General features: G+C 47.5%; 1 protein-coding gene across 3 annotated transcripts in view; it reads right to left on the bottom strand.

The window, feature by feature from the left end:
- The window catches only part of DNAJC6 (DnaJ heat shock protein family (Hsp40) member C6), a 39,610-nt gene that overhangs the window by 12,568 nt on the left and 990 nt on the right, over positions 1 to 26,052 (bottom strand). Inside the window, exons 2-9 of one of the 3 annotated variants that reach the window (XM_090146818.1) lie at positions 19,270 to 19,393; positions 8,032 to 8,182; positions 7,142 to 7,191; positions 6,887 to 7,035; positions 3,243 to 3,365; positions 1,838 to 1,971; positions 798 to 992; positions 304 to 421 (exon numbers count right to left, since the gene is read on the bottom strand). In XM_090146818.1, the coding sequence (XP_090002944.1) occupies positions 304 to 421; positions 798 to 992; positions 1,838 to 1,971; positions 3,243 to 3,365; positions 6,887 to 7,035; positions 7,142 to 7,191; positions 8,032 to 8,182; positions 19,270 to 19,282 (933 nt within the window). In that variant the 5' untranslated portion in view covers positions 19,283 to 19,393. Of the gene's footprint in view, positions 1 to 303; positions 422 to 797; positions 993 to 1,837; positions 1,972 to 3,242; positions 3,366 to 6,886; positions 7,036 to 7,141; positions 7,192 to 8,031; positions 8,183 to 19,269; positions 19,469 to 26,052 lie in introns of those variants that run through there. The other 2 variants (XM_031603884.2, XM_031603892.2) reach the window with 2 other exon arrangements.

The raw sequence follows: 26,052 nt of genomic DNA, 5'->3' as shown, positions 1-26,052 counted from the left end.
AGAGGTTTTAGTGATGTTTTGCCTGAATCAGTTACTGATAGGTTGGTTTCCATCTTCTGCATCACCTGGAAGGATCCTACACCCTATCAATATACACTGTAAAGAGACACAGGGGGCATCAAGGACTTCCTCAAATGCTCTTTGTTTTCACTTGGCACCGCTCAAATTTATGCTAAGTCTATACTCAGGTAAGGAAGCCTTCTATATCATGAGTGCCATCTGCATACTTAGACCCAACATTCGGGCCCCTCTTAGTTAGCTATATTGCCTCTCTCATGCAAGAGAAGTTAAACAAACTCCTACTTTTGCTTGAAGGCGTCCCCCAATGGTTGACCTCATATGGTAGACGGAAACAACAACATCTCCATGGACAGTGGCTCCCAGTGGAATTAGGACTTTCCCTTCTTGCACACGGTATTCTCTTCGAGGAGACAAGAAGGAAATCCACAGTTAAGCTCCCTTCTACAACGCCATTATCACCCAACCCCAACATCAACATCAAAATTACCATCTCGCTCAGGTTGAGCCAACAGAATCATTCTGCTCAGTGTGAGGTTGAGTTGAAACAGAAACACTTCACAGGAGAAACTAGCGTAGCACCGAACCATCTCAGTGAAGGTACCCAACTGAGATACCTTCAAACTGACCTTGGCAGTTTAATTCAATACCAGGCACCAACCTTCAGTTAATATCCACACCCCATGATTTATCAGACAGTCTGGCAATGACCACAGCACAGATACTAGACACCTTACAGCAAAGCATCCTAAGGATGGTAGGAGAGCACAGCAACTCACTTCATTCTCTCATACTCTTGGGATGTGGTCAGGATTCTGGTTTCTCCACTGAGGATGTCACAGAAGGGCCGGCACCCATTTCTTTGCTTGTTGAAACATGGGACTGGGCTGAGGGTGACTGACTTGATAGTAAGTGGCTTGCAATGAGGAATGACAGGCTTGTCTGCTATTAGATCGCAAATGTATCCTATGTATCTGCAGATAGAGAAAGCCATCACTGAAACCTTCATCCCAGGTGATCAGTTTTCATTCTATTTTATGTGCACATGCCATATGAAGTACTTAGTCATGGATCATTATTTCTCCACACATAACACTACATCTTCTGTTTGCTCTGACAGGCAGTGTTGCCTCTGCTTCATGAAAACTATAAACAAGGTATTTTTACAGTGTAAACACTTTAAGGATGAAGCTGGTATTGGGAGGAGGATTCACCAAAGCCCTATTAACTACAGACTTGTCAGTTTTCCTGAGCCAGAGCACAAAGCTATTGTAAGATTTGTTTTTATTCCTCCATTAGTATTACAACGTGGGTGAAATGGAAGTGGCCATAAACATCAGTTACGACCTGCCAAAGCTAAGTAGCATGGCTAATGCATGAGCACTGCTGATGCTGCAATAGGAGTCCTGCATTTTAACTCTGTTTCCTCCCGCTGACACCTTCGGGATGGGGTGGACAGGATGGGGCATGCAGCATATGCATCCTTTAGCTCACTTGCATTATTCTGCAAAATAATACAGTAACTCAGCTTGGAGGAAACTTCTGAAGGTCATCTTGTCCAGCCCTCTGCTCAGCACAGGACCAACTTCAGCATTGCATCCAGCCTCAGAGCTGGATTATGCTGCTCACGGTGATTCCCAGCCAAGGATCTCAGAAGTCAAAGATCCCACAACTGTTCTGGACAACCTGCTACAGTGCCTGATTGCTACCTTATCCCCTATTTCTGGAGAATAAAGTGAAAATGGAATGCATGTCTCAGTCTAGGAACTGGGAACGCATTGCCAAAACACACATGTAGCATTTAGCCAATGTACTCTACCTCCTGTGAGATGGCCACAGTACAATTCCAGGTCTCTTTGTGTTCAGCAGCTGCATAGCAGGGCCTGGGTTAGAGAAGAGGTGACAGAAACAGAACATCGCGCTGACCAGAACTGCTGAGGCTGCACGGCCATCCTGGTAGGGAGAGCAGGGTGGGGGAAGAAATGTATAAGTATCAAGAGACAGCCTTCTAATTCCACCCAAACACTCTCCACTCTCCCTTAAGTCACACAAAATAAATTCTCTATAAAGTCTGGTAATGAGACCACACCACAGTGAATTTCCAGCCTGAGGCTTCAGTGAGCTGCAGTGGCCTGGATCAAAGATGACATTCACAAGCAGCCAAAGCTGAGGATGGCTCAGACTTGCTTCCATGCCCAGTATAGAATCATAGAATCATAGAATTGCTCAGGTTGGAAAAGACCTTAATGATCATCAAGTCCAACCACAACCTAACCACACTACCCTAACAACCCTCTGCTAAATCACGTCCCTGAACACCAAATCCAAGTGGTTTTTAAACACATCCAGGGATGTATGTTTTGCCTCTAGCTGTCCCACAGGATTTGCCATGGAGAGGTGACCCAGGCCCAGCATCTACCTGAGGTTAACAGGCTGCTTGCCTTCGCAAGTTTAGCCAACTGCCTCTGAAAGGACCTCTCGGGTTCATATAAACTGAGTGAGTTTCTACAGACTCCTCAGAAAATGTTCAAAAGAACTCACTGCCCTTCATGGTGTTATCCTGACATTCATTACCCAAAGGACAGTAAAGGCGTTTGACTCTAGAGCTAAATTTCCAAGACTGGAGCCATCGAGTGCATCTCAGTCTCTGTCTGAACCCAACTCGTGTCCTGCAGCCACAGGCTGCACTACGTGAGGCAGGAACTGCCAGACCCGGACATAAGGTTTGCACAGTTTGGGAGCACTCAGTTCCTTCTAAGTTTACCCTGATGAGGGCTGACAGCCTCCTGGATTTAATTTAGGCTCTAGGAACAGAACAGAACTGTCCTCTTGAGCATTACAGTCAACATCAAAGGTTGTTCAGGGATAAACTACAAGCTAGTCACACAGAATGACGCCACCATCACACATCAGGCCTGTGTTCCCATCTTGAACCATCTTTACTGGGGAGTCAGCAGTCCATGGGCTATGGTGAACAGTGCAAGGCAGAAAGCAACTGGACATCTTCAGCCATGTCTGACAAGCAGTCACTGCAGGAGACTCTAACGACCTCAGGTTTAGAGTTAAACAGAACTCCCCTCTATGCATTTGCTTCCCTTTCTATAGGAGTTGGTTTTATCACACTTTTTTTAGAAATTGATGCCATCCTTGCCCACAGACACAACATTTGCAACATGCTTATGACTCACAGGTCTGAAAATGTGGTTCCTTTCTGCTGTACTTACCATACAGTGGATGACACACACGTTTTTGGGGTTCTGCTGTAGCCAGTTGTGCATGTTCTTGCAGACAGCAAAGAGATTGTGCAGACTGGGCGCCTGTCGTACCGGCCAGCTACATTCAGATACCTACAGGAATTGCACCATGAGCACAGCCAGCTTCATGAGAGTATTAAGCAGTGCATGCTTTTTCAAATGCTTCCTGCCAATAAACGCACTTAATTCAGTTCACCTAGAGTTATGGACTTGAAACCTACTCCATCACTTCTCATGCGTAATTCTGATCCCTGACTTTCATGAACTACAAAGGGACAAACAAAAAGGAATTCTCAGTTAAAAAGCCTGGTACTGATGGATTGCCATTGGCAATACTTTGTTAACAATTACATTCCAAGCCAGATTATCTTGAGTGGCCTTCCATGGCACTGAGCTGCACACTGAGCCCAGTAAAAAGCCTTAAAACAAGTCATTCCCAGAAACTACAGCCCCGATCTGTGAAGGATACTGAGCATCTGTTGCTCTCAGCGCAATAGAATTTTGTTTGAATTTGTTGTAAGAAATTAGATTGATCAAAAGGAAACTTCTGTCTTATACAAACAAACAAATAAATAAATAAATATGGTATCTGTGTAAGCACAGTTAATGATATGAGCAGAAAAATGAATGACTTCTTAGAGCTGAAAACCCACAAACTCTGAAGCATGTCTGGTTACTATTCATCAATGTACCAGCTCTGAGTCATGACACATCTCAAGAACAGTCTCTGCAGTCTCAAACAGAACATCAAATAGCCTTCTGCAGACATCCCTGCTTCATCTGGTTTTAATTGAAATGTCTTTATTGAACATCATTTCTGGCTAGAAGAAATTTAAAGGAGAAAAACGCATTTAAGACAAAGGATTGCTTTTCTCTCTCAGCTGACATTTGGATTCTGCTAGAAGAGAAGCAGGGGCAGAAAGCAGATTGTCTGCAAGAATTACGAGGTGATCACAAACATTATTCCATTCTTCAACAGACCCAAAATACCAAAACCATAATGGAGATATAGGTGCCCAACAATTAGTGACCAAATTCTCCTCCTGACCTCAAGAACTTCTGCACCACTTCTGGCAGCACGAGGTCCGCTTGCAGTCAGAGCACCAAAACACCAAATACGCACTGCAAGTGGCTGCTGGAATTAATATGACCGGTGACCTTTCACTGACAGTTTTCTGAATAGGCTTCATGACAACACTGTCAGGCATCTGGAAAAGCCATTATCGCTTATCAAGTAAATAATATGCATTTCCAAACAGTCTACAATTATTTATTTCCTTTGTCTATAATTACACCTCTATCTGCTGGTTGGCAATTAGGAAATTAAAGGCACGTTATGCAGCATTTCATTTATTTCAAATACAACCTCAGCAATTCTTGTGAAAGGCAACCATGCAGGAAGTAAAAGGAGCTCAACTGGAGCTCTGGAAATATGCAGCTAGTGCTTGTTTTATTCCAGCAGTGGGGCTGGAACAGCCAGGAACGTGACCCTGCAGGGACTCCGAAGCGTGGCTTTGTTTAATGCTAGATTTGAGTTACATGTTCTCAAACTGCTCACGTTTTCTCCAGCAGATGTGAGCTTTCCTGCTGGGCAGCGAGCAGAGCAGAGCACAACCAGATTAGAGCTCTGACTGCTTGCATTCCCTCTCCTCTGCACTGGGCTGGGCACTCAGAGCTTTGTGCCCTACCTCGAGGCAGACAATGGCCCCACAGGGCATTTACTGTCATCTCCCTCCTGTGCCATGGCACATCGTGACCTGCTTTGGTCTTAGAGCACAGGAGTTCTAAGGGAGATAGCAATTAAGAAGCCATTCACTTCAAAGAACAAGTGTCTCTCTCAAAACTTCAGCTCATCCAAAACAGAAGATACTCTCCACTGTGATTTCACTTTCTTGATAGCCTCTTAGTATCTTGTTCCCCACTAGAGATGAGGTTCAAATTCATATTTACAGTTGTTTTGTGTTTCATCTCATCTCACACATTTTGTTGTGCACATTTCATCTTCCTGAGAGATACTTGGAGTCTATATTTCCTAGCACATCACCTGAAAGTAGAATGTTTTATTGAAAGATCCATCATTTCCTTTGTGTGTGTGAAGGCAATACAAAGCTCTGAGTCAGGCTTCAAAAGTGACATATGAAGTAGCTGGCAAGTCATAGGAAGGGTAGGAGATGAAGTACAGGGGATGGAGGAGTAATGACCAGGTCAGCTAATATACCAATGGGTGTTTGTTTAATGCTGGGCTGTCAAAAGTAGATTTGTCTCCTCTCACTGACACTGATGCACCAAACCCAAGCAAGACTGAAGATTTACAGCCCTTTTTAATTAGCCTTTCTTGTTCATTTACTTCACGACTTCATATTTGAAGCCATGACTGCTTACTGATTGCTACTGAGAAATCTGCTTCAAGGAGTGGCTATCTGTGATCAGAGCAATTGCTGAGGATAGACTCAGCTACACCTCAAACTAACACGAGGCATGGGACTCACCCCAACAGAGGGTTCAGTCCAGCAGCTGATGCTGCCTTTTCAGTTGGAGTTAATGAAAGACAGAAAAAAGAAATCATCACTCCCTTGTGGAAGAGGGAATAAACAGGAAGCTTTCTGAAGATGAGATCTAATCTTGCATTTCAGCAGCGTTATTTTGTAGAGATAGCCTCTAAAAGCCTGATGAACCAGAGCCCTGAACTGTTCCCATATGACACTCTGGTTTTAGAGAAGGAAAGTGGGACAGAGAGTGGAGGTGTATTTTTCAAATGTAATATGCTATAGAAAAAGCCAAAAATGCACCTTAGATGCAGTTCCCAGCCCCATGTTTTGCGTGCTAAGTCCTCCTGCTTGTCTAAACACAACTGGAGGACTTTTCAACACGAAAACAGCCTTCTTTTATCGATCACTTATTTCACAGCACTTTTGTTAGAAACCCTGCAAGGCCATCTTCAAACTCCTATAAAACCCTCATCCCTCCTCAGATGATCTCATACGGTAACCCATGGCTATAATCTGCTCCAGGCACTGCCAGCACTTGGCTATTTGTTAGGAGTCTGAGCAGTGACCCACTGGGGCTCAGAGCACACTGAAGTCCTGCACCCCACATTGTACACTTGAGTCTGTGTATTAAATAAGGTGAGCTTCAGAAGGAGTAAGTGCATGAGAAACTAAAGGTTATTTCTTTGCTGCAGCTTCTGACAGCAATCATAAAATCGTTTTGTGTGAGAAGGTTCCTCTAAAATCCATCTGGTCCAAGATCCTCACAATGAACAGGGACATCCACAACTCCATCAGGTGCTCAGAGCTCCATCTCTCCTGATCTTCGATGTCTGCAGGGATGGGGATCTACCAGTGTAGGAGCCAAGAGCACGCAGGTTCATCTCAGTGCAATGCCACTCTCACAGACTCCTAACACATCTCATTAATTCCTGAACTTTCCATCTCTTTAATCCCTGCAGCCCTGGGTATCAGCTAAAACCCAAAAATGACCACAGCAGCTTTAAAACACCTATAATTCCTTTTCCATCTTATTACATTCTGCCACACACAGGAGAGACAGGAGCAGGATCTTTTGCCACCTTTCAGTTTCCCCCCACTCCTGTTTATCCCTTGGAAGATACTCACCCTGTTGTGGAACTTGGCACTGCGATAGTACTTGGGTGACAAATTGAAGACTGTGTAGTGGTCAGGGTGTCTGGAATCCAGAAATGTCCGGACATCTTCAATGTGGTTCCTGAATCCCAGCTCAACACCTTCAGCCGGAAAAGACATCACTAGAAATGTAAGAACAAGCTAAACTGAGCGTGTACCATTTCATGCTTATGAACCTCTGAACCTTGAGACATTACAAGCTTTATATATCTGGTAAGCAGCACTTACCTATGATTCTCGAGGTAATGTATGAAATATCTAGCTCTCCCTTGGTGTAACTAAAAGGAGACAAAGGAGACAGATGTTACACACATATTTACAGAAGACAGTCCTTTACAGGAACCAGGAGAACAGTATTTTCCAACTTTCAATGCAAGGAAGAGAATTATCTTAGAACTGATGACTTGTACTTCATCTTTATGTTTTAAGCAGAAGCTATAGATAGCTTACGGTAGACGGTGACCCAACCTTCCTTTTAAGTCGACCCCCAGTAAAGTCCCTTTTCCCTCTTGTCATTAATTTTCAGTGCCAGTTTTTAGAAGAAATCTCTAGCAATTAAACACTTCATATATCAAAGTCTCTGAGGAGTTGCATCCATTACATGTCTTTAATTTACTGTAGCCCCACATTCCTCAGAGGACGATGGAGCACAAAGCACAGGGACCATTGCCAGCAGAGCTGACCAAAGCAAAGTCACCTCAGCCCTTTCTTCAACTCAAGAAGTGGCTTTAGCAAATGGAACAGTTACATCAGCATGAGGAGACTCATACAACACAAACCAACTTTCAGTGACAAACGACTGAAGCAGTGGCTGAGCAGAAGGAACCCACAGGTGTTAATGAAGGAATCAGAGACCAAATGCCCCACTGCCATTGGGAAGGCCTTTTCCAGATTTCTGGATGTTGACCCTCATTCATTATGAAGCTTAGATATTTACTTTGGTTTCCTGCTTCCTTGAGGCCAAATACCCAATTGTGAGACAGAATTACAGAAGTCATTTGTGATTTTCCCCTCCACCTTCGTTAGGTCAGCTGTTGTGCCAGCTAAAATGGCAGCTCAGACTAGCACCCTGCAGCCAGTGATATTACCTGCATTTGCCTGCCTCAACTGTACCATACCTGGCAACAGATTGCATGACTTTCGAAGACGTATCTTTCAGAGTATCCTTTAGGTTATCCTTCAGATTGCTGAAGAGCCTCCCTGCTCCTCCTTTCACCATATCCAGCAAGCCTCCTCCATAGCTGGACTCCATGTCCGGTGATGAGGCACCTTCAAATACAACAGAACCAAATCCAACATCACTTGTTTGAGACAAATTCACAGAGCCAACATTGCTCTACTCAGACCGAATGTATTCGTGTGCCCTGTCACATACTGAGCAGGGCAAAAGAAGTTTTGCTTTTTGAAGTCATGATTGTCCAGAGATTCGAATCACAGAATATCCCTAGCTGGAAGGAACCACCAGGGTTATTGAGTATAATTACAGAGGGCGCATTCTTGCTGGCTAGGCACAGAATCCATCAGCAATTCAGCACTGTGCACAGGTTAATTGGTGCTGGTACAGGATGGACAACCACCAGTCGAGCTCCCTCACTTCCCAACGCAACCCAAAGTTCTTCAGCACATAGCCAAGGCCAAACCAACAACCACTTCCCCAGGGACAAAAAAGAGACATTTGTATATCCCACAGCTCTTTCATGTAACTCAGCTTCCAGTTTCGCTGGGGCTGGATGACTGAATGTTGTCTTATAACCACATGCATAGAGGACACCCACGACTGTGCACAGAGCAGAAACCATCAGAGCAATCTCAAGTCACTTAAGAGACCAGTCTGATTTGTTTGAGTGGAACATGGCAGACAGAAAAGAAGGAAGTGTGGGAATTAAACTCTCTTGCTGACGAATAGAACCTTTTTGGATATTCCTATTGCAGCACTAACACAGGAATCAGCAAATTGATGGGGAGAAAGCAGAGCAGGGCTCATCTCCTTTTCTTTTCAAGTTTTTTCCTCACAGCTTGAAACATCATGAAGTTGCAAAGTCAATAGGAAACTTATATAGAACAAGAGCCATTTAAATCATGATTTTGATGGACTGTGACATGGCACTCCTCCTCACAAGGCTGCATTTTGCAATTATACCAGAATTACTATTCCAATCTCTTAACCAAGACCCCATTCATTGCAGCTTCTCCTATTATATCACTGCTGTGTTAACAGCATATACGATTCTTAGAAAAGTAAAGAATAATAAGTTGAAGGTAGACTTGAGTAGACATGGTTTCTTTATTGTAGAACTGAGTTGTTGGAAACAATTGTATTTTTAACTGCTTATTATCTGTAAACAAAGCTGCTGGCTACCTAAATTACTAGTACTCAACTGTCTGATCTTAGCAAGCTTTGACTACATTACTTTAATTATACATTTGTTACCTCATTATTATGTCAGATCAGTCAGAAAGTTAACTGCTGCAACAAGCAACCTATGGAAATGTGTGCCACAGTCTCAAGTAGTTTTAATAAGCAAGACTGCATCTACTAAGAGCTGCCTTTCACAGAGCACCCGGGAAGTCTGAAAACATTTGTCCTGCTTCAGAGCCATGGGACAAAATGTAACAAGAACATCCTATCCATTATTAATGACTCCAGCACTCAGAAAAGTGAGAGATTTGTCAAGATTAGGGCAGGTTGGTGGCACTGACTGTGCTTACCATATGTTTTGCTGAGAGACCTTACAGCTCTAATTCCTTTGGTTCTGTAGAATGCCTACTATTGAAGTACTGCACTACAAGAAGAAATATTCTAGGGGCATTAAGACTATTAAGGAACATGAAAAATACTATCTCTAAGAAAGTCCCCATCAATTTACTGTGTAGAGTACCAAACCCATTTAAATGCCATTCATTCTTTCAAATATGGTGGGAGATATCAATAAATATGGAATATATTGGTAAACAGGAGACTCCATGGGTAAAGTGATGTTACTTATTCTGCTGTGTGCAAAGGGTGCTTAATGCACAGCGATGTGGCTGTGATCCACATGATGCACGTGCAAACTGGGAATGTTGAAGGCAATATCTTCTCCTCTTTATTGCACTCATAAAAAGATTGAGAGCACCATGCCCAATTCGGAGCAGAGGATGCCCTCTCACGACACAGGAACATTTCTTTTCCAAACCAGTTCTAAGTATCTACTTTGAGTGCAATTAAAGAATAAAAATAAAAACAAACAATTAGCTCATTGGCTTCCAAGTGGGGAATCAGTGTTTGATCTCTCTTCAAACACTGCTTTCACATTACTGTGTTAGGAGACTCAAGGGAGGAGGCAATAGTGATGTTCAGAAGGTGCTCTCAGTTCTGCAGGTCCACTTTTAAAAGAAAGAAAGCAAGAAAGATGGGAACTTGGAATGAGGAAAACAGGGGCAAAGAGATCTGAGGACCAGTGGGTGCTGGACACACTGTATTCTTGGAAACTCTCTAAGAGAGTAACAGAAAGCCTCTGAGAACATGGAAAATATAGAATCTTCAGGAAATGAGAATTGCAGCACAGCAGCACTCAGCACAGCACCCCATGCAGTGATTTGCTTGGGCATCTTTCAGTCACCGGGTCAGAGCAGCACCCTCAGTGCTGTCTTTTTGTTAGCAGCTGTGACACGGTCTTTGTTACACAGAGGAACAAAACAAATATGTCCAAGGTTCCTTCCAGTAGGCAGCATTTCCTGCAAAGCACAAAGATGTGCAAAGGAATGATGGGTCCCAGCAGCAGAGCAGAAAGCGTTAAAGCATTAGCACACAGATCTGACAGCATATGCAGAAACCCACAAGAACAGCCAAAAAATCTGATTAAAAAGGAGAAAGAAAGAAAAAAAAAAACAACAGCGTGGTCCTGCAGATTTTGCTGAATAGAACATTTCTGTGCTAAGTCCCTCTTGAGAATGGGGACCTTCAGAGCTCCTGTAGACCCTTCTGAAGGACACCAGGAGTTTCACAGGCAGGAGTTGTGGGACAGGGGCACCTGGACAGGCAAAGCCCTGGATTTCAGTGCTGCAAATGAGGCAGCAGTCATCCTTGTCTGCCCCCAGCCCCAAGCCAGGCCACAGGGACACTTGTTGGGCCCAAAGGGAAGAGCTGGCCATCCCTTGTAGCCCATACAGACCTGGAGATCAGCACCATTTGGGCAGGACATGACTTAGTGGCAGCTTTTTCTGCCTTTCAGCTTGTTAGCACACAGCAGCTCAGTTAACTCCAGCAGTGTGCTAGTTGCTGTCTAGAAGCCTTGTTATGGAGAATTACTTTTGATGCATGAGATGCATCTTGCTCGTTATGCAGCAAGAATTCTCTATTAACCCAGTTACAGGACATTCCCCGGCAGGCTCCAGAGACACGCCTCTGACCTGTATTCATGGCACAGGTTTCACATGGATTACTTGCTAACTGCAGCCTTTTCATTTCCCAGTGAAGGAATGGTTCACACTGGGCTTTCACTGCAGCACAGCACACCCGAGCTGCAGTGCGTAGGTTGGCTCTTGTTGGCTGGTTGGGGATGGTAGGGATCATCTCTGCATGATGCACTTTGGGCCAATGGAGCATTATGGAAGCAAGACAACTTCCATAGAACCTCAGAACCACAGAATGAGTTGGGCTGGAAGGGTCCTCTTAATCCCAATCCCAGCCACAGGTAGGGACACCATCCACAATCCCAAAGCCCCATCCATGGCCTCCAGCACCTCCAGGGATGGGGCACCCACACTGCTCCAGGCAGCAGCGCCAAGGCTTTATCACCCTCATGGGGAAGAATTTCCTCCTAATATCTGACCTGAATCTCCCCTTCTCCCCTTTTTAATTTTAAACCATTCCCTCCTTGTCCATCTGGCTTCTCCCATTTGGCTGATAAGCTGGAGTTTGGCTTTGTTACAGCTGAAGCTCCTTGCTCTGAGCTAATGCCTGCCCCAGGAATGGATTGTTTGGAGTTCAGGATAAACCTCCAGCAGCCACCACCAAAACACCATCCTGCTGCACCTTCCTGCAGAGCTCAAGTGTATTGTACAGGAGTGTTCTGCCATAGTCCCCTCTCATCAGCAGCCACTGGGTGGAATTCCACACATCTGGACAGACTGCAGGTGAAGAAGCTGCTGCACAGCACCAGCCTCATGCAGTATGGATGGGAGTTGGAGAGCACCAATATTTTATTAAAGCCCTTCAGATCTCTCCTCATTCTCCAGCTAATTTCAGAGCATCAGGAAAAGGATGTGCAGCGCAGGAGAACTCCAAGCACAAACAGCCAAAACACCACAGCAGCTGATGCATCAGAAGAGACCGAATCCCACCAAGAGACCCTCTGCAATCTGCTTGCCTTCAGCACAACAAAACCAGCAACAGGAGCCTATTAGCCATGCTACAGAACTAACCTGCATGCAGACAGACAGCAGACGGATGGCACTGCTTTGCTCACTTGCCTGTTATGGAAGCTTTTCCTGCATATCAGAAATGTTTGGTGGGTTTCCAAGCACCAGACCCCCCCAGCAACCCACACTGCTAAGAGCCACAGGCTGTGGCTTCCAGCCCCGCTGGGAATCAAGCCGACATTTAAGAGGCATTTAAGACTCTGTCAGTCGGTGCTGATGAAGCAATACTGGGCTTGGGAGCGGGAGGTGAAAGCAAGATGTCTGCAAATGGAGGATCAGGCAGCTAAGTGCTATATGTCGTAGGTTACTTAGCAAGAGTAAACAAACCCTTTTTTCATGCCAAGGGCAGACAAAATGCAGACATGAAACCACAGGAAAGAAAGCAAGTTCACCTCAGCCTGTCCATGCTATGCAACACAATCTCCAAGGTCACACTCCTTTTGCTCAGGGAGCTACTGTCTGTGCTTCCTTTAAAACCACAGAACCATTCAGGTTGGAAAAGCTCTCCAGGATCCACAAGCCTGTCCCAGCCCAGCCCCCCATGCCCATTGCCCATGTCCCTCAGTGCCACATCCCCACAGCCCTAGGACAGTGAGTCCCCAGCCCTGGGCAGCCTGTGCTGGTGCTGACCACACTTTGAGAGAAGATATGTCTCCCAGCATCCAACCTGACCCTCCCTTGGCACGATCCAAACCAGGGACCAAGGTACTTCATACCATTCCATAATTCTATTATTTCATCTCTCCTTTAAGCCAAAGCAATGGGGGTAGCTTTGGGAACATCAGATGCTCTTCTGTGTTCTGCTTCCACAGTGCCAAAGGAGCCTGACCCTACACTGAGATGAGGCTTGTAGCTGCCTCATACACATCCCCCTCCCAGTGTTCTGGAAGCACTGAGCCCTCCCCCCGGGTTGGGGCTGCCTGTTGCTCTCCCCAGATGGAGTGGGGCACAGTGGGGAGCCAGAGATGCAGCACAGGCACCCTGAGCTGGGCAGAAAGGGCCCTTGTAAAGGCTCCCATCTGAGAGAGGCTGAGATGCTGTTGTTGTGGCTTTAGCAACAATGCTTAAATTGTTGTGGCTTTTTTTTTTTTTTTTTTTTTTTTAAAAGGAGCAGCCAGCAAAACACGATGCTGTTTTGCTCACGTTCATCCCTCAGCAAAGCCTGCCCAAGGCAGGACGTGTTTTACATCAGCATTAGGGGACACCATCCCAGGCTCTCTCAGGTTTAGGAGCTCCACTACAGCATGACTCTGCCCCGTCTGCACATATGGGGACTGCAATCAATGCACCTACATTACTGGAAGAGTTCACACTCCCATTTAAAGGAGAAGCATCAAGTCTCTACCTGAGGATGATATCGAGGCAGGTGGCTCCTCTGCATCTAGTGGCAATCAATAGCATTCAGGACTGAGTGCTTCACTTGCCAGCTGCGTTTTTGAAGAGCACAGCCCCAGAGCCCTGTGCCACTCTCCACACTCCTCCCAGCACGTAAGCACTGAAGAACAGACTCCAAAGCATCCCTACTCTCACACACACCCCAATCACAGAGAGCCAGGGCTGCCCCACATTTACCAAAGGAACTGTGTTCTAGCCAGAGGGCTAGAAAGGGCTGGGAGAGAGCAGCAGGGCACAGGCACCCAACAGCACCAGGAAAGAGGGCACTGCTGCCTGCACAACCCACTGAAAAGCTCCTCAGAGTCTCAGAGGCCGCACAGACTGACGCTTCTGCTAATATTTGGCTACCAGCCTCTTCCACCCCCTCCTCACAGCTGCCCCAGATTCCTGCTTGCGTTAGATTCCCTCCCACAGTGAGCACAGGTATCTCAAAACTCAAGTGTTTGTCTGCAAAACCAACAGCAACACCCCCACTACGAGTGCACGAGCACAGCTGCCAAAGCTGGGAGAGGATGGGCTGTGGGACTGAGGCATCTCAATAATTGATTGGAGTGAGGGAAGAGTTGTTTGTGGTGGCTGTTTTTGTTGTTTGTTTCTTCACTTACTGCAGCTTTCCTGCAGTCCTCTGGCACTGCACCCACGTGGACCTTCAGCCCAGAGTGCCCGTGGCCAGGGAGGGGGTGATGGGAGGTGTCCCCACAGCAGGGATGGGACTGGGTGGACTCCAAGGGCCTTTCCAACCCAACCATGCTGTCAGTCTGTGAACCATGAGGCTCCTAAAGGAGATGCTTTGTACAGTTCCAGGTTTGGGCTTCGTTACAAGGGATCACTGGCAGGGGACATTGCAGTGCATTTCTGCTGATGTTGGGAAAAACATCCACTGGTGCCTCCCTCTCAGGGTTGCAAAGAAAAGCTGCATTCCTCCTCCCACAAGCACTACATCCCTCTCTGTGCTCAGTTTGCTGTGCGTGGGCCAGGGCAGGGCCATGAGCCATAGTGGTAAAGCTCTCAGAGCCCTGGGCTGCCTGGAGCAGGGAGGGAGCCCAGGAGCCCCTTCTGAGTCCTTCTGGATACAGTTCTGGAGGTAATGGAACAGGAGCACAAAGCTTGCTCATTTAAGGTTCATTGGAGTTGGCCTAAATGTAAGCTCCACAAAGATTTTGAGAATTAAGTTATTTCTGCTGTTGCTTGAGAAATTAACTAACAAATACTGCTCATACTGTTAACAAATCAATACATAAGATGAAGAGAGGGCGCTTTGTTTTGTCAGTTAAAAGAGAAGTAATATTGGGAGGGGAAAAAATATCCCCTTCTCAGGATTTTTTTTCCCCATTTGTTATATGGTTTCCCTTATTTATGAAAGTTATACTAAAGTGACCAAATGCATTTGAGGCTGGAATGCTGAAATTTCAGCACAACTGTGAAATTGCTCCTCAAAGCCAACTGACATTCTCCCTCTGCCAAAAAAAAAAAAAAAGAAAGAAAGAAAAAAGAAAAAAAGATAAAAAATAAAAAAAGCTACTGCCAACACCAAACCATTCAAGTGTCCCAAACACACAACCAAACAAAGGCGCCATTAAGCTGAGCTTCCTTGTTGGAAAACGCGGGGAGAAAAGAAGACAAGACAACATTGTCAGCCCGGGCCTTTGTCCCCATGCCAGTGACATGGAGATATCTCTCTCCTGACTCAGTGAAAAGCAATCACCAATGTGCAAGAGGTCAGGTCTGCAGTGTGAAGCAGCGGAAGAAACCTCGACTGGTACACTTGCAATTGATGTAAACCATTTTCTTTCGCAGTTACACTGCCCGAGGTAGTTTGCAGTGTGAGTCGGGTTATCCTCTGAGTGTCCCAAAACCATTTCGTAGATCAGGGAGTTTGTAAACATCCCAGAGGGACAAGAAAGGCTTGGCTCCTTTTGTAACATGTTTCATCTCCCTGTGTTTCCTAGAGCTCCCTCCTCCTTTTCCAGCATGCAAGCTGCGAAGCAAGCATGATTGAATGCCACAGCAAAAGCCAAAATCGATTGAATCTCCACTGCTGGATTCTTCTGAGCACTTTCAGAAATTAACAAGTTAAAATGACAAAGGGAGAACCACACAGATGCTCTTCTTGGGATTCTGGTTTTGGGCTTGCAACATTCCGTGTCCTGCCAGTTCCAACACAACTCTCCCTTCACCTCTCCTCCATCTCCACCATCCTCCAACTCTGCAGCTTTTGGGAAGAGTGAGCTGCAGTGCATGGGCCCATCAGTGCAGGCACCATGACCCTGCTACTACAAGGCGTCCAGCACATGTGGCAGGGCTCTGAGAAGCATTGCATCAGGTGCTGAAAGCTCAGCAGCTACAGCAACACGCTGAACTTGCACACAGTGTTCGTGCCTCACAGAACTTAAATGTAAGATGCCTGGAGCATCTCCCACACGAGGAAAGGCTGAGTAACATGGGCCTGTCCAGCCTGGGGAGGAAAAGACTGAGAAGGGATCTGATAAATGTTTATAAATTTCTAAAGGGAGATGGGAGGCAAATGGATGAGGCCAGGCTCTTCTCGGTGGTGCATAGTGATAAGACAAGGAGTAATGGCCTAAAACCTGAACATAGGATTTTCTATGCTAACATGTGGAAGATCATCTTTACAGTAAGAGTGACTGCACTGGATCAGGTTGCCTAGAGAGGTGGTGGAGTCTCCTACTGTGGAGATATTCAAGACCTTTCTGGACACCCACCTGTGCAATCTGCTGTAAGGAACTGCTCTAGCAAAGGCTTGGACTCAGTGATCTCAAGGTCCCTACCAATCCCTTCTTTGATTCTGGCTGGGGCCCTGGGCACCCTGTCTGGTGGGGGGCAGCTCCTGATTCCATTGAGCTGAACCCAACCCTGACAGTGAGGCACAAATGTGGGCAGGAATTTCCACTTACACTGCCCGAGCACACCAGTGCCCTAAAAAAAAAACAAAAAACAAAAAACATGGGGCCATTTTCTCAGCTCACATGAGTTTGTGTCATTGCAGCCCCAGCAGGAGTAGCCACACAAATTAAAGCAACCCATAATTTGCCTGACAGCCATCAGCACTTTTCCTTCAGCACCATTCCTCACCAGTCAGACTTCCATAGCCTCCAAGGCATCTCTCAGTCATTGTGGTAACAGAGGTAGCAGCTGCTCTGCCACACACAAAACCATCATCTACAACCAGAGGGAAAAATAACACAACAGAACACAGCAGGAGGTGGGGTGGGAGGGATGCACAGAAAGAGCTCTGGTTGGGCCAGGATGCCCCAAAGACTTCACTGTTGGGTGCAGAGGCTCCAGTGCCCTGCCACCCATCACACATCACTGCCACCTCCATCACACCTCGCCAAGCTCTCCTCCCCCCAGGGTCCCACATCTCTGCCCCTGGCTGGAAAACTCTCTGCTGCTGCCTATCAGGTGAAGTTAGACCTTGTCACTGCCAGTGGAAGACTCTCAAATATTTCCTTTGAATATATTCTCTAATTTTTTAAGAAAAATGTTGTGGGTTTTTTTTCCCATGCTCTAGCAAGCCAAAACCACAGCCACCTTATTGCCCTGTCTTTCCCTTATACTGCTACCTGATCTTCCCCCAGAATGACACGTCTTCACAAAGCATTAGAGATAAATTGCCCCACAGTTCAATTACCAAATGACCAGAAGCCAAAAGCACACCTGAGGGGTGGATACAGCTCTTGAAGCTTTTACAGTTTCATCCCTGGCAAAGAAAAACATCTTTGCAATGGGCTGATAATTTGTCACTTATCAGCAGCCAGTGTTTAAATGAACCAGGCGGATACAAGCTGGGAATTCACATTTCAAACAGAGCATCACATCAGGTTCTTGAACTTTACGTGAAGATTTAGACACCCTCCAAAAAATGTATTTGTATGCGTAACATACAAATTTACTACAATTACCAAAAAACCCTCTCTAAATTCAACTCAAAGGCCACGCAACCAGGCCTGAAGCTCCCTGCTGCCCAGAGCGTGGCTGTAAGGTTTGGGCAGATGGAGAGGCACTGCCGTGGGTGTCAAGAGCACCAAGTGCACAAAGCAGAGCCCTTAACCACGGCCTTCCCAACGCCACGTATTTAAGGGCAGAGCACCCCAGAAACAGGCTGAGGGAGTTAGTACAGTTAGCACTCTGGGATGTCTGTATTTTCAGCTAAATTGTTGGAATGGGTGAATATTGCACGGAAGCCGTAAATAAAGATATTGTCTGGCTATCCACAAACACCTCTTTTTGGCTCAGCAGGGAGCGGCACGGCTTGAAGAAACAGAACAGAGCAACTGCAGCAGCAACACTGAAATAACACCGCGAGCTGACACCAGACAAAAGCTGTGACTTGACGTGAGCCCACGCCTGGCTGGGGGTAAGTGGTTCTGAAAGTTCTAGGAAACTCATTCAGATGATTGCCTTAATGATAGAGGTTAAACAGACCGCAGTATCTAACCAATGCAGCGGATATGCCAGTGTATGGATCCAAACAACTGTAACAGGCAGCCTGCTGTGAGTAAGAATCTACTGACATACACTAATATTGCAAGCTACTATAGCAAAGATATCATAGCAGCAAATTAAAATGCAGTTCTAAAGTCCAGGAGTGAGGGAAAAAAAAGAAGTAAAACAAACAAAAAAAGAAACAAAAAAAACAAAGCCTCAAGAAGAACTCTAGAAAGCACATTTAAGTGGCAGTGAGGAAGAGGAAAACATTACTCTCGTTATACTAGAGAAAATGTGAAAAGAATACAAGGTATGGCTCTCCTCACTCACATCCAGACATGGGTCAGGAGGATTTATTTCCCTCTGGAGAAGGTTACTATGTTAAAACAAAGGCAATGAATGGAATGCTTCTGAGTGCTCCAGGCCCACGCCTTTCTTTCATGGAGCAGTGCAGGTATCACTGCGACATCGCTCCCTCATGATGGATAGACACAGGGCTGATCCCCCATGACTGGACAAGGCATAACCTGCCCAGGTTTGGCCTTTGGAAGCCCCCTGCATGAGCTGTAGGTGTTGGTGGGGATGGGCACCACTAAGCAACCAGACACAGAGCGGCTCCTTCCAGCGGCTCACTGAGAAGCTATTGGATGAGTATTCCCAAAGGCTGGTGACCCAGGCAAATTTGGACCTGTGATACAGAGCTGAAGAGCTCTCTATCCCATTACCAGTCCCGAAGACCATCTGGTCCCCCACTCCCTGATTAAATAAAAACGCTGCATGCACCACATCCTCCAGCACAATTAACGCACCTTGGTTGGATGATGCTTTTTGGGCGAGGGAAAGAAAACCAAAAATTCTGGGAAATAGGTCAGTCGGTCGCACCCGCGGAAAAGACCCCAACACCCTTGATCCGTTTTACCTTCCAAATAACCATTTCCTTCAACGAAGGTGAAACCAAGAGGACACCACGAGCCGATTTCACAGAGCACCCCGAGCTGGAAGGGCTTTGCAGCACCCGCCTCGCCTTCCACCCACCTCCAGCACCCCGCAGCCCGGCACAAAGCGCTGCCATTGTCCGCGCTGCCATTGTCCCCACGCGCGGCCCTTACCGGAGCTGTCCATGGTGCTGCCGTCGGCGCGGTGCTGCTGCTGCTGCTGCCGCGCGGGGCTCCGGCCGCCCGCCCCCACCGCGCCGGGCCCACCGCCGCCTCCCTCAGCGCCGCTCTCCACCAGCTGCAAAGATTCATAGCCGTCACCTCCGGGTTTCTTGCGGTAGCCGCCGAGCAGGCTCATAGGGGCGAGGCGGACGGGCGGGCAGCCTGCCGTGCCGCCGCGGGCAGGACGGAAGATGAGCGCTCCGGCCGCCCCGAGGGGAGGAACGGGGCGGGACGGGGCGGCCGCTGAGCTCTGCCCGCCCCCGCGGGCCCGGAAGCAATCGGAGGGCCGCGGCCGCGATCCGCGATCCCGTGGAAAGAAAGATCTTTAAGGAAAATGGTGCATCCGTACATCCTGCGCCCGCAGCACTGCCCGCTCCCAGCGCGACCCCTGAGCTCAGAGGAGGAGGTTGTACAGCTGGCGGGAGGTTCTTGAGATAGGATCACCGAATGGGTTAGAAGGGACCTCAAACCCATCCAGTCCCAGCTCCTGCCGTAGGCAGCTCCCCCATCCGTGGTCTTGGGCACCTCCAGTGACGGGGAACCCAGCTCTCTGGGCAGTGGTTTCAGGGCCTCACCACCCTCATGGCAAAGCATTTCCTCCTAACAGAAAACCTAAATCTCTCCTCTTACAGTTCAAAGCCAGTCAGAGAAACAGAAGGGTTGGAAGGGACTTCTGGAGATTTCCCAGTCCAATTCTCCCTGGGCAGCTGTACCAGGCTCTGCCACCTTGGAGTAAATAAGTTTTTCCCCAGTGTTCAGATGGAACCTCCTACGTTTTAGTTTGTGCCCCTCATCCTGTTGCTGGACACCACTGAACAGAGCCCAGCCCCACCCACTCAACTCCCAGCATTAGCTATTGATCAGCACTGATCAGATCCCCCTCAGCTTCTCCTCCCCATGCGCACAGCCCCAGGGCTCTCAGCCTGTCCCCATCAGGAGATGCTCCAGGCTCCCACCATCTCTGCACTCTCCACTGGGCTCACCCAGCAGTTCCATGACTGCCCTGAACTGGGCAGCCCTGCTCTGAGCTCAGTGCTCCAGCTGTGTCCTTCCTGGGCAGAGTAGAGGGGGAGGATCACCTCCCTTGATCTGCTGGCCACACTCTGGGCAGTGCACTCTGGATCCCATTGGCCTTCTTGGCCACCAGGGCACGCCACTGCCTCACAGCCAACCACTGGTATGGGAAGTCAACCAGATCCTTCTCTGCATAATTCCTTCCTAGCAGACTAGCCCCTAGTCTGTAACATTCCTCTTCATCCTACCACTCTCAGACACCCCAAAACCCTGCCAGTGCAGCTGGGTGCTGTACCAGTTACCTTGTTAGCACTCCAATTTACTTGTAGCTGTTCACACGTGCACAGACTTCAGACCAACACAAAGCACATCCCCCAGCATGTGATGAGCCATGCCTAGCTCTGTGCACCTGGTAGCATCCTTCCCTTTCACACAAGACAGAGGAACTAAGAGATGATCCAAAGAAGCAACCATTATCAGCTCTTCCAAATTGATTTTTTTTTAATTAAAAGAAAATAAAGAGGGAAAAGAAGTTGATGCATCCAGACACAACAGCTGTGCCTCCAGTCTCTTACAAAGAAGGCACAAAGTGCTCTGCTTAAAATAAATAAATAAATAATCACAGGCTTGCTATGAAAGCAATAACCAAAACTTGAAATATTGCTGACACTTGGCTTAAATTCTCCTCTCCCCCACCGCAGGGCAGTGGGTATCTGGCACAGCCGTACTTCATTGCATGTTTTTGTTTATGTAACTCCAGCAATTTTACATTGCACTGCAAACAAGGTACATCTGTGACCCAGAATTTTCCTCAGAAAAAAAAAAAAAAAAAAAAAAACAAGCAGATTTACAAGCAAACAAACTAAAATGAGTTAACCTGACATAAGTGGTTCACGGTAGCAGCTTGAGTTTAAGTTCGCTGCCCTCTCCTTACTGGGCTGTTAATACATTGCTGTCTGCGTGTAGGTAGTGATGCTCACCCACAGGAATGTGCTCCCTTCCCTCAGGTGCCCATTTGCAGCACCTTAATCAAGAAAAAATAAAGTGACTTCCAAAAGTGTGAGCAAAGAAAGGAAAAGAAAAACAAAAAGACATGGGGAAACAGCTGCTTAGAATAATTCATCAACATCCCCAAAGGTTTACTGATGCCACCAGATAATCCAGGTGTCATGTGTGCATGGTGAGGCTTCTGGCAGGTGCTGTAGGAGCATGCAGTGCTAGGGAGGGCTGCACCTGGCTAAAGGCTGGGGAGGGAAGAGCTCACTGCTGACCTCCCAAGGTCACTTGGTAGCCCAGCCCCCAACCCTGTGCTGCAGCTCTCCTGGGCAAAAGTCAGTGTTAGCAGCCGTAATCCAGCACCAAATATCTGGAGGTGCAACTTCGTTTTCTTCCAGCTCTCCCCTAACGAGATGAGCAGTTAAGGTGAAATATTAAACTCTTAATTCCCCATGAAAACATCGCAGTGTTGTAAGAACTACAACTAAAGCTTGAAAATTAATTTACCATCCGGGGCGATACCTCCAAAACTCAATGAGCTGAACATTTGTTCTAAGGCATTTCACTGTGAACCATGAACCCTCTCAGCACAGAGTGTTTCTGCAGGAGGCCCAGAGCCAGGTGTGACCGCACAGATGAGGGCACGCAGTACCAGCAGGGCTGTGCTGGGGCTGCTCTTGTGGGCTGAAAAATGCACGTATTGTTAAGGAAAGCAAGGCTTGCTCAAGCAGCTTAACTCCTCATTCCTCACGTGGTTGGACCTGGGAGCAACAGTCACTCTACTCCAGAAAGAAAAACCTAGCAGAACTTTTTTGCTTGTTTCTTAAATTCAAGTCTGGAAGTTTCCTTTAATCTTACCCCCAAGAAAGACCACGCTATCATTGACTGAAAATAAACATACAGAGCTCGGATTTTGTACTTCTACTTCCAAAAAGCCCCTTAGCCCCAGGGATGGGACTTCCCTCTTCCCCTTCACTCTCACCTCACTCCTTGCAATGGGACCCTGGCCCATCACTACGTGCTCCAGACAATTAATATTTTGTCTTTCCACATCTTCAAAGCACTCAAATCCCAGTCAAACCACCTCAATTCACAGAACCCCTGATTTAGGTTCCCTTCAACAACTCTTTAATGTGTATTCCAGAAAATGTGCTTTCTGGAGAATGAGAGAGAAAAGAAAAAAAAAAAAAGGAAAAAGAAAACACAACAGCACTCCTTTAATTTTCTTTACCTTCCCTTCATAAGAAGCACTTGCAGCCACGCTCTGGAGAACCCTTCAGCACCAAATCCTGAGCCCTATGGAGAGCTGGAGCAAAAACAATTGGTTTGCTACGGATCTGCCAGAACTACCTATGGCAGCATCACATTGACCCACAGAAGCCCCACATTCTGAACCAAACCCCAAAACAACCCTCCCCCAGCCTCTGTGCTGCCTGCTCACATCAGCTCAGCCCCAGCAGGCAGCTAAGAACCTGCTCCATGAGCATTAGCTTTGACCTGAGCTCCTACAGTACTCCTTCAGCAGAAGAGCATCACTGCATCTTTCTGTCCAACCTTTTCTTCTGGATACAGAAAGAAACTTACTCTAAGTCACCATACTTAGGGAAAGAGCTGCCTCACCAGCCCTGCCCCCTGGGAGGGCTCCAATGAACTCAAGTCCTCTCCAGCTGCCAGCATCTTAAATAAGAGCATCTTGTTTAACTCTAGTTAAGCACATTTGATTGAACTGATTAAAGCCAGCAAGCCCCTGTCTGGGTTAGCTCTGCCTCCCTTCGCATGAGCAAGCAGCACTGATGAACTAGGAGAAATAATTACACCTCAGAGAAGAGTTGTAGGTCATTATGAGGCTGTATGATTGAGGTTTTGTTGCTTCTTGGCCTAAGAACCACAATGCCTCATCCTACCTCCCCACTGATGTGGCAATTATCAGATCATTTTTAACCTCTGCAAGAGGCAGCAAGTGAATGTTCTTGCTTACAGCCAAAGGGTTTATCTTGCTGCTCATCTTCCCTAAGACTAACAGAAGCAACAGTTCTTTTAAGCACCCATTTTCCCTGAAAGCATCCTGTCCCCAGCGGGGCTGACCTGCATGGGTCAGCTGGGCTCTCCTGTGACCATATGCCTTATCTGCAGCATCAGGCTCAGTCTTTGGGTTCCAGCCCAAATGACATCAGGATGTAAATGACCGGTGCAGGGAGAAGGACACCCCTCACCCTCACCTCTGGGCCTTCCTTCATCACTTGGGCAGTGGCATGGGCTGGCCAGGAGCACCGCTTCCCCTGCACTGCTCCAGGAATAGGCATGTGGCAGCAAAATGGGTGAAAGCATTTGTTCCAGAGCCAGAAAGAGGACTTCAGAGCAGTGTCAGGATTGTGCTGAGGATAAATAAGCAACATTTGGACTGGAGTCAAGGACAGCCATGTGGTTCCATCTCCTGTCTATGCCTAGATGTGCTGGAGAAATACAGACTGCTCAGTAGTGCAGCAGGTCACTGCTGTGCTATGTGCTTTGCCACAGGACTGGGATCTTTAGGGAGCTGGCTAGAGAGGGTGGTGAGAGGATTCAACCCTTTGTGAGCCCCATCTGCTATTTTGAAACTTCTGACCTGGTGATTCCTGCCTTGTTTGTCTCTGATGAAAAGCACACGTGGCCCTGAGAAAGCCTCAGACTTGTTTGTGTTAGACATGGCTTTATCACCGGGACCTTTGCTTTCCTGCAGCTGAGGGCACCATGAGCCTCTGCAGCAGTCAGGCTGGCCAAAACGCACAGATCCTGGATGGAATACAAAAGCATCTGTCAATCAGTCATAAGCTCATTTCAGAGGTGTTTGTGGTCTCTATTGGAGCACCTGGAAAGGAAACACCGGTTGCCCTGAACGCTGATAGCAATAGAAGTGCTCACACAAAGACGTGAGTTCTCATCATAGCAGCAAAAGTGAATTACTATCATCCCAAGTATGTGGGGAGTTTGGGTTGGATGGCCTCACTGGAAGCATCTCCAGAACCTCAGTGAGCAGCTTCCATGGCAGCTGGGCCAACCAAAGCAATTGGGGCACAGGGAGGAAGAAAAAAGAGCAGCTTGGGAGTTGTTACAAAGGAAAAGCTGAACCTCACCAGGAGGTTCAAAAATGTAGAAGATGGAAAGACAGCAGCCTGTGGGTTTTGCATTCTCCTGCTGGTCGTTGCTCCGGGGCAGACACTTGGCCATGGGCTACATCCAGTGCACACAGATCAGCCCTTCCTGTTCCCTCCCTGCCTTCCTCCCCTTCATCTACACAGCTTATCATTACTTTGTGTTCTAGTGCCTTGCAATGGATCTGTCGTTATCACCCTGTCCACTTCTGCCCTCTGTGATGGTACACAGCAGGGATTGCAGTCTGTGGGATTTTGTATAGTGCCCCTCCATCCTGATACAGTGCACAGCCCACTCATCCCATGCTCAGGGACTGTTTGCATGGAGGCAACAAGCAGGGATTTGGGTAAAAATCAGGTATTTTTGTGCCTAACTGCTGTCCATTCATAGCTCCCCTTTAACTGCTTATTCCCATCCTCATGCACATTGCAAATAGCCCAATGCCACGAAAACCTGGGCCTTAAAAGCTTGTCTGCAAGCCTTCAGAATGTGTTATGTGTGATCTCAAGGTGAAGGAGAGGGATGAGTTCAGAAGCACACTGGCACCTCCATAGCAGGGGTACTGCATCCATCACCCAACAGCCCTAGAAAAATCCTTGCCTGTTGCAAGACCCAGCGCTTGCAACAGCACCATTCTGCATTTCTGTTCGGGAGGGAACTGTTTGCATTTGAAAAAGGCCAGTGATAAATCAAGGGGAGAAATTGGTAGAAGCGAAAATCGTTAAGGTTGGAAAAGACATCCCCAAGTGGGAAATGAGGGCTCCTCAGAGACACAGCCGTGCTGCAGGAGCTGCTGCGTCCGCCCCCACCACGGCTCAGGCCGGGTTTTGCTTTCATCAGGAAATAAAAACGCTGCAGAAATAGAGATTAAGATGAAAAGCTTCAGCCCTGCTGGAAGAGAGCGGGCTGACAGCGCCTGGCTGCTTCTCCCAAAGCTGCTGGGGTGGGCAGGGGACGCACATCCCCACCGCAGGCCCTGCCTCCCCGTGCCCCTCTGAGGGTCTGTTAGCACATCCTATTGCCTTGGGTCAGTTTCCCAGCTGGGATGCAGACCCAAACGGGCACCGTTTTGCATCGTTCCTATTTTAGTTTCCTGAAAAAAACTTATTTAGGCAGAAATCTATACATTGCCTACCTATCAACACAGGGTTCCATCCCCTATCGTAAGGTGAACTGCCTAAATCAGTATTCGTATTTTATTATAAGAAATCCAAGGAGATATTTATAGCTCTCCCCAGGGCCGCTCCACCCGCCGTTGGGAAGCGCCCATAATCCCATTTGCGGCGTTCGGGAGCCGCAGCGTCACGGTGCCAGCTGGGATCGCAGCCTTGGGGCTTTATTCTCCCAATCTGCTGCGCGGAGCGGCACGCACGGGGCCGGATTGCAGCAAATCCCCCCCCCCTCAGCCCCAAACCCAGCCTGCTGGCCACCCCACAGCGTGCCCCGCTCTGTGCACAGCACGGCCTCAGGTTAAGCTCAGCGGGGCAGATTAGTGGGGTCAGCAGCAAAACGCCCGGGCTGGAGCTGAGAGCGACGCAGCGCTTCAAGGGCGACGCGTGGGTCTGCGTAATGCCCCGAAATGCTGCATCCATG

This window comes from Phasianus colchicus, chromosome 9, assembly GCF_987193195.1.
Source record: "Phasianus colchicus chromosome 9, bPhaCol1.hap1.1, whole genome shotgun sequence".
Lineage (NCBI taxonomy): Eukaryota > Metazoa > Chordata > Aves > Galliformes > Phasianidae > Phasianus > Phasianus colchicus.
The sequence above is the reverse complement of the archived record's forward strand: the minus strand, read 5'-3'. Positions and strand labels throughout refer to the sequence as shown.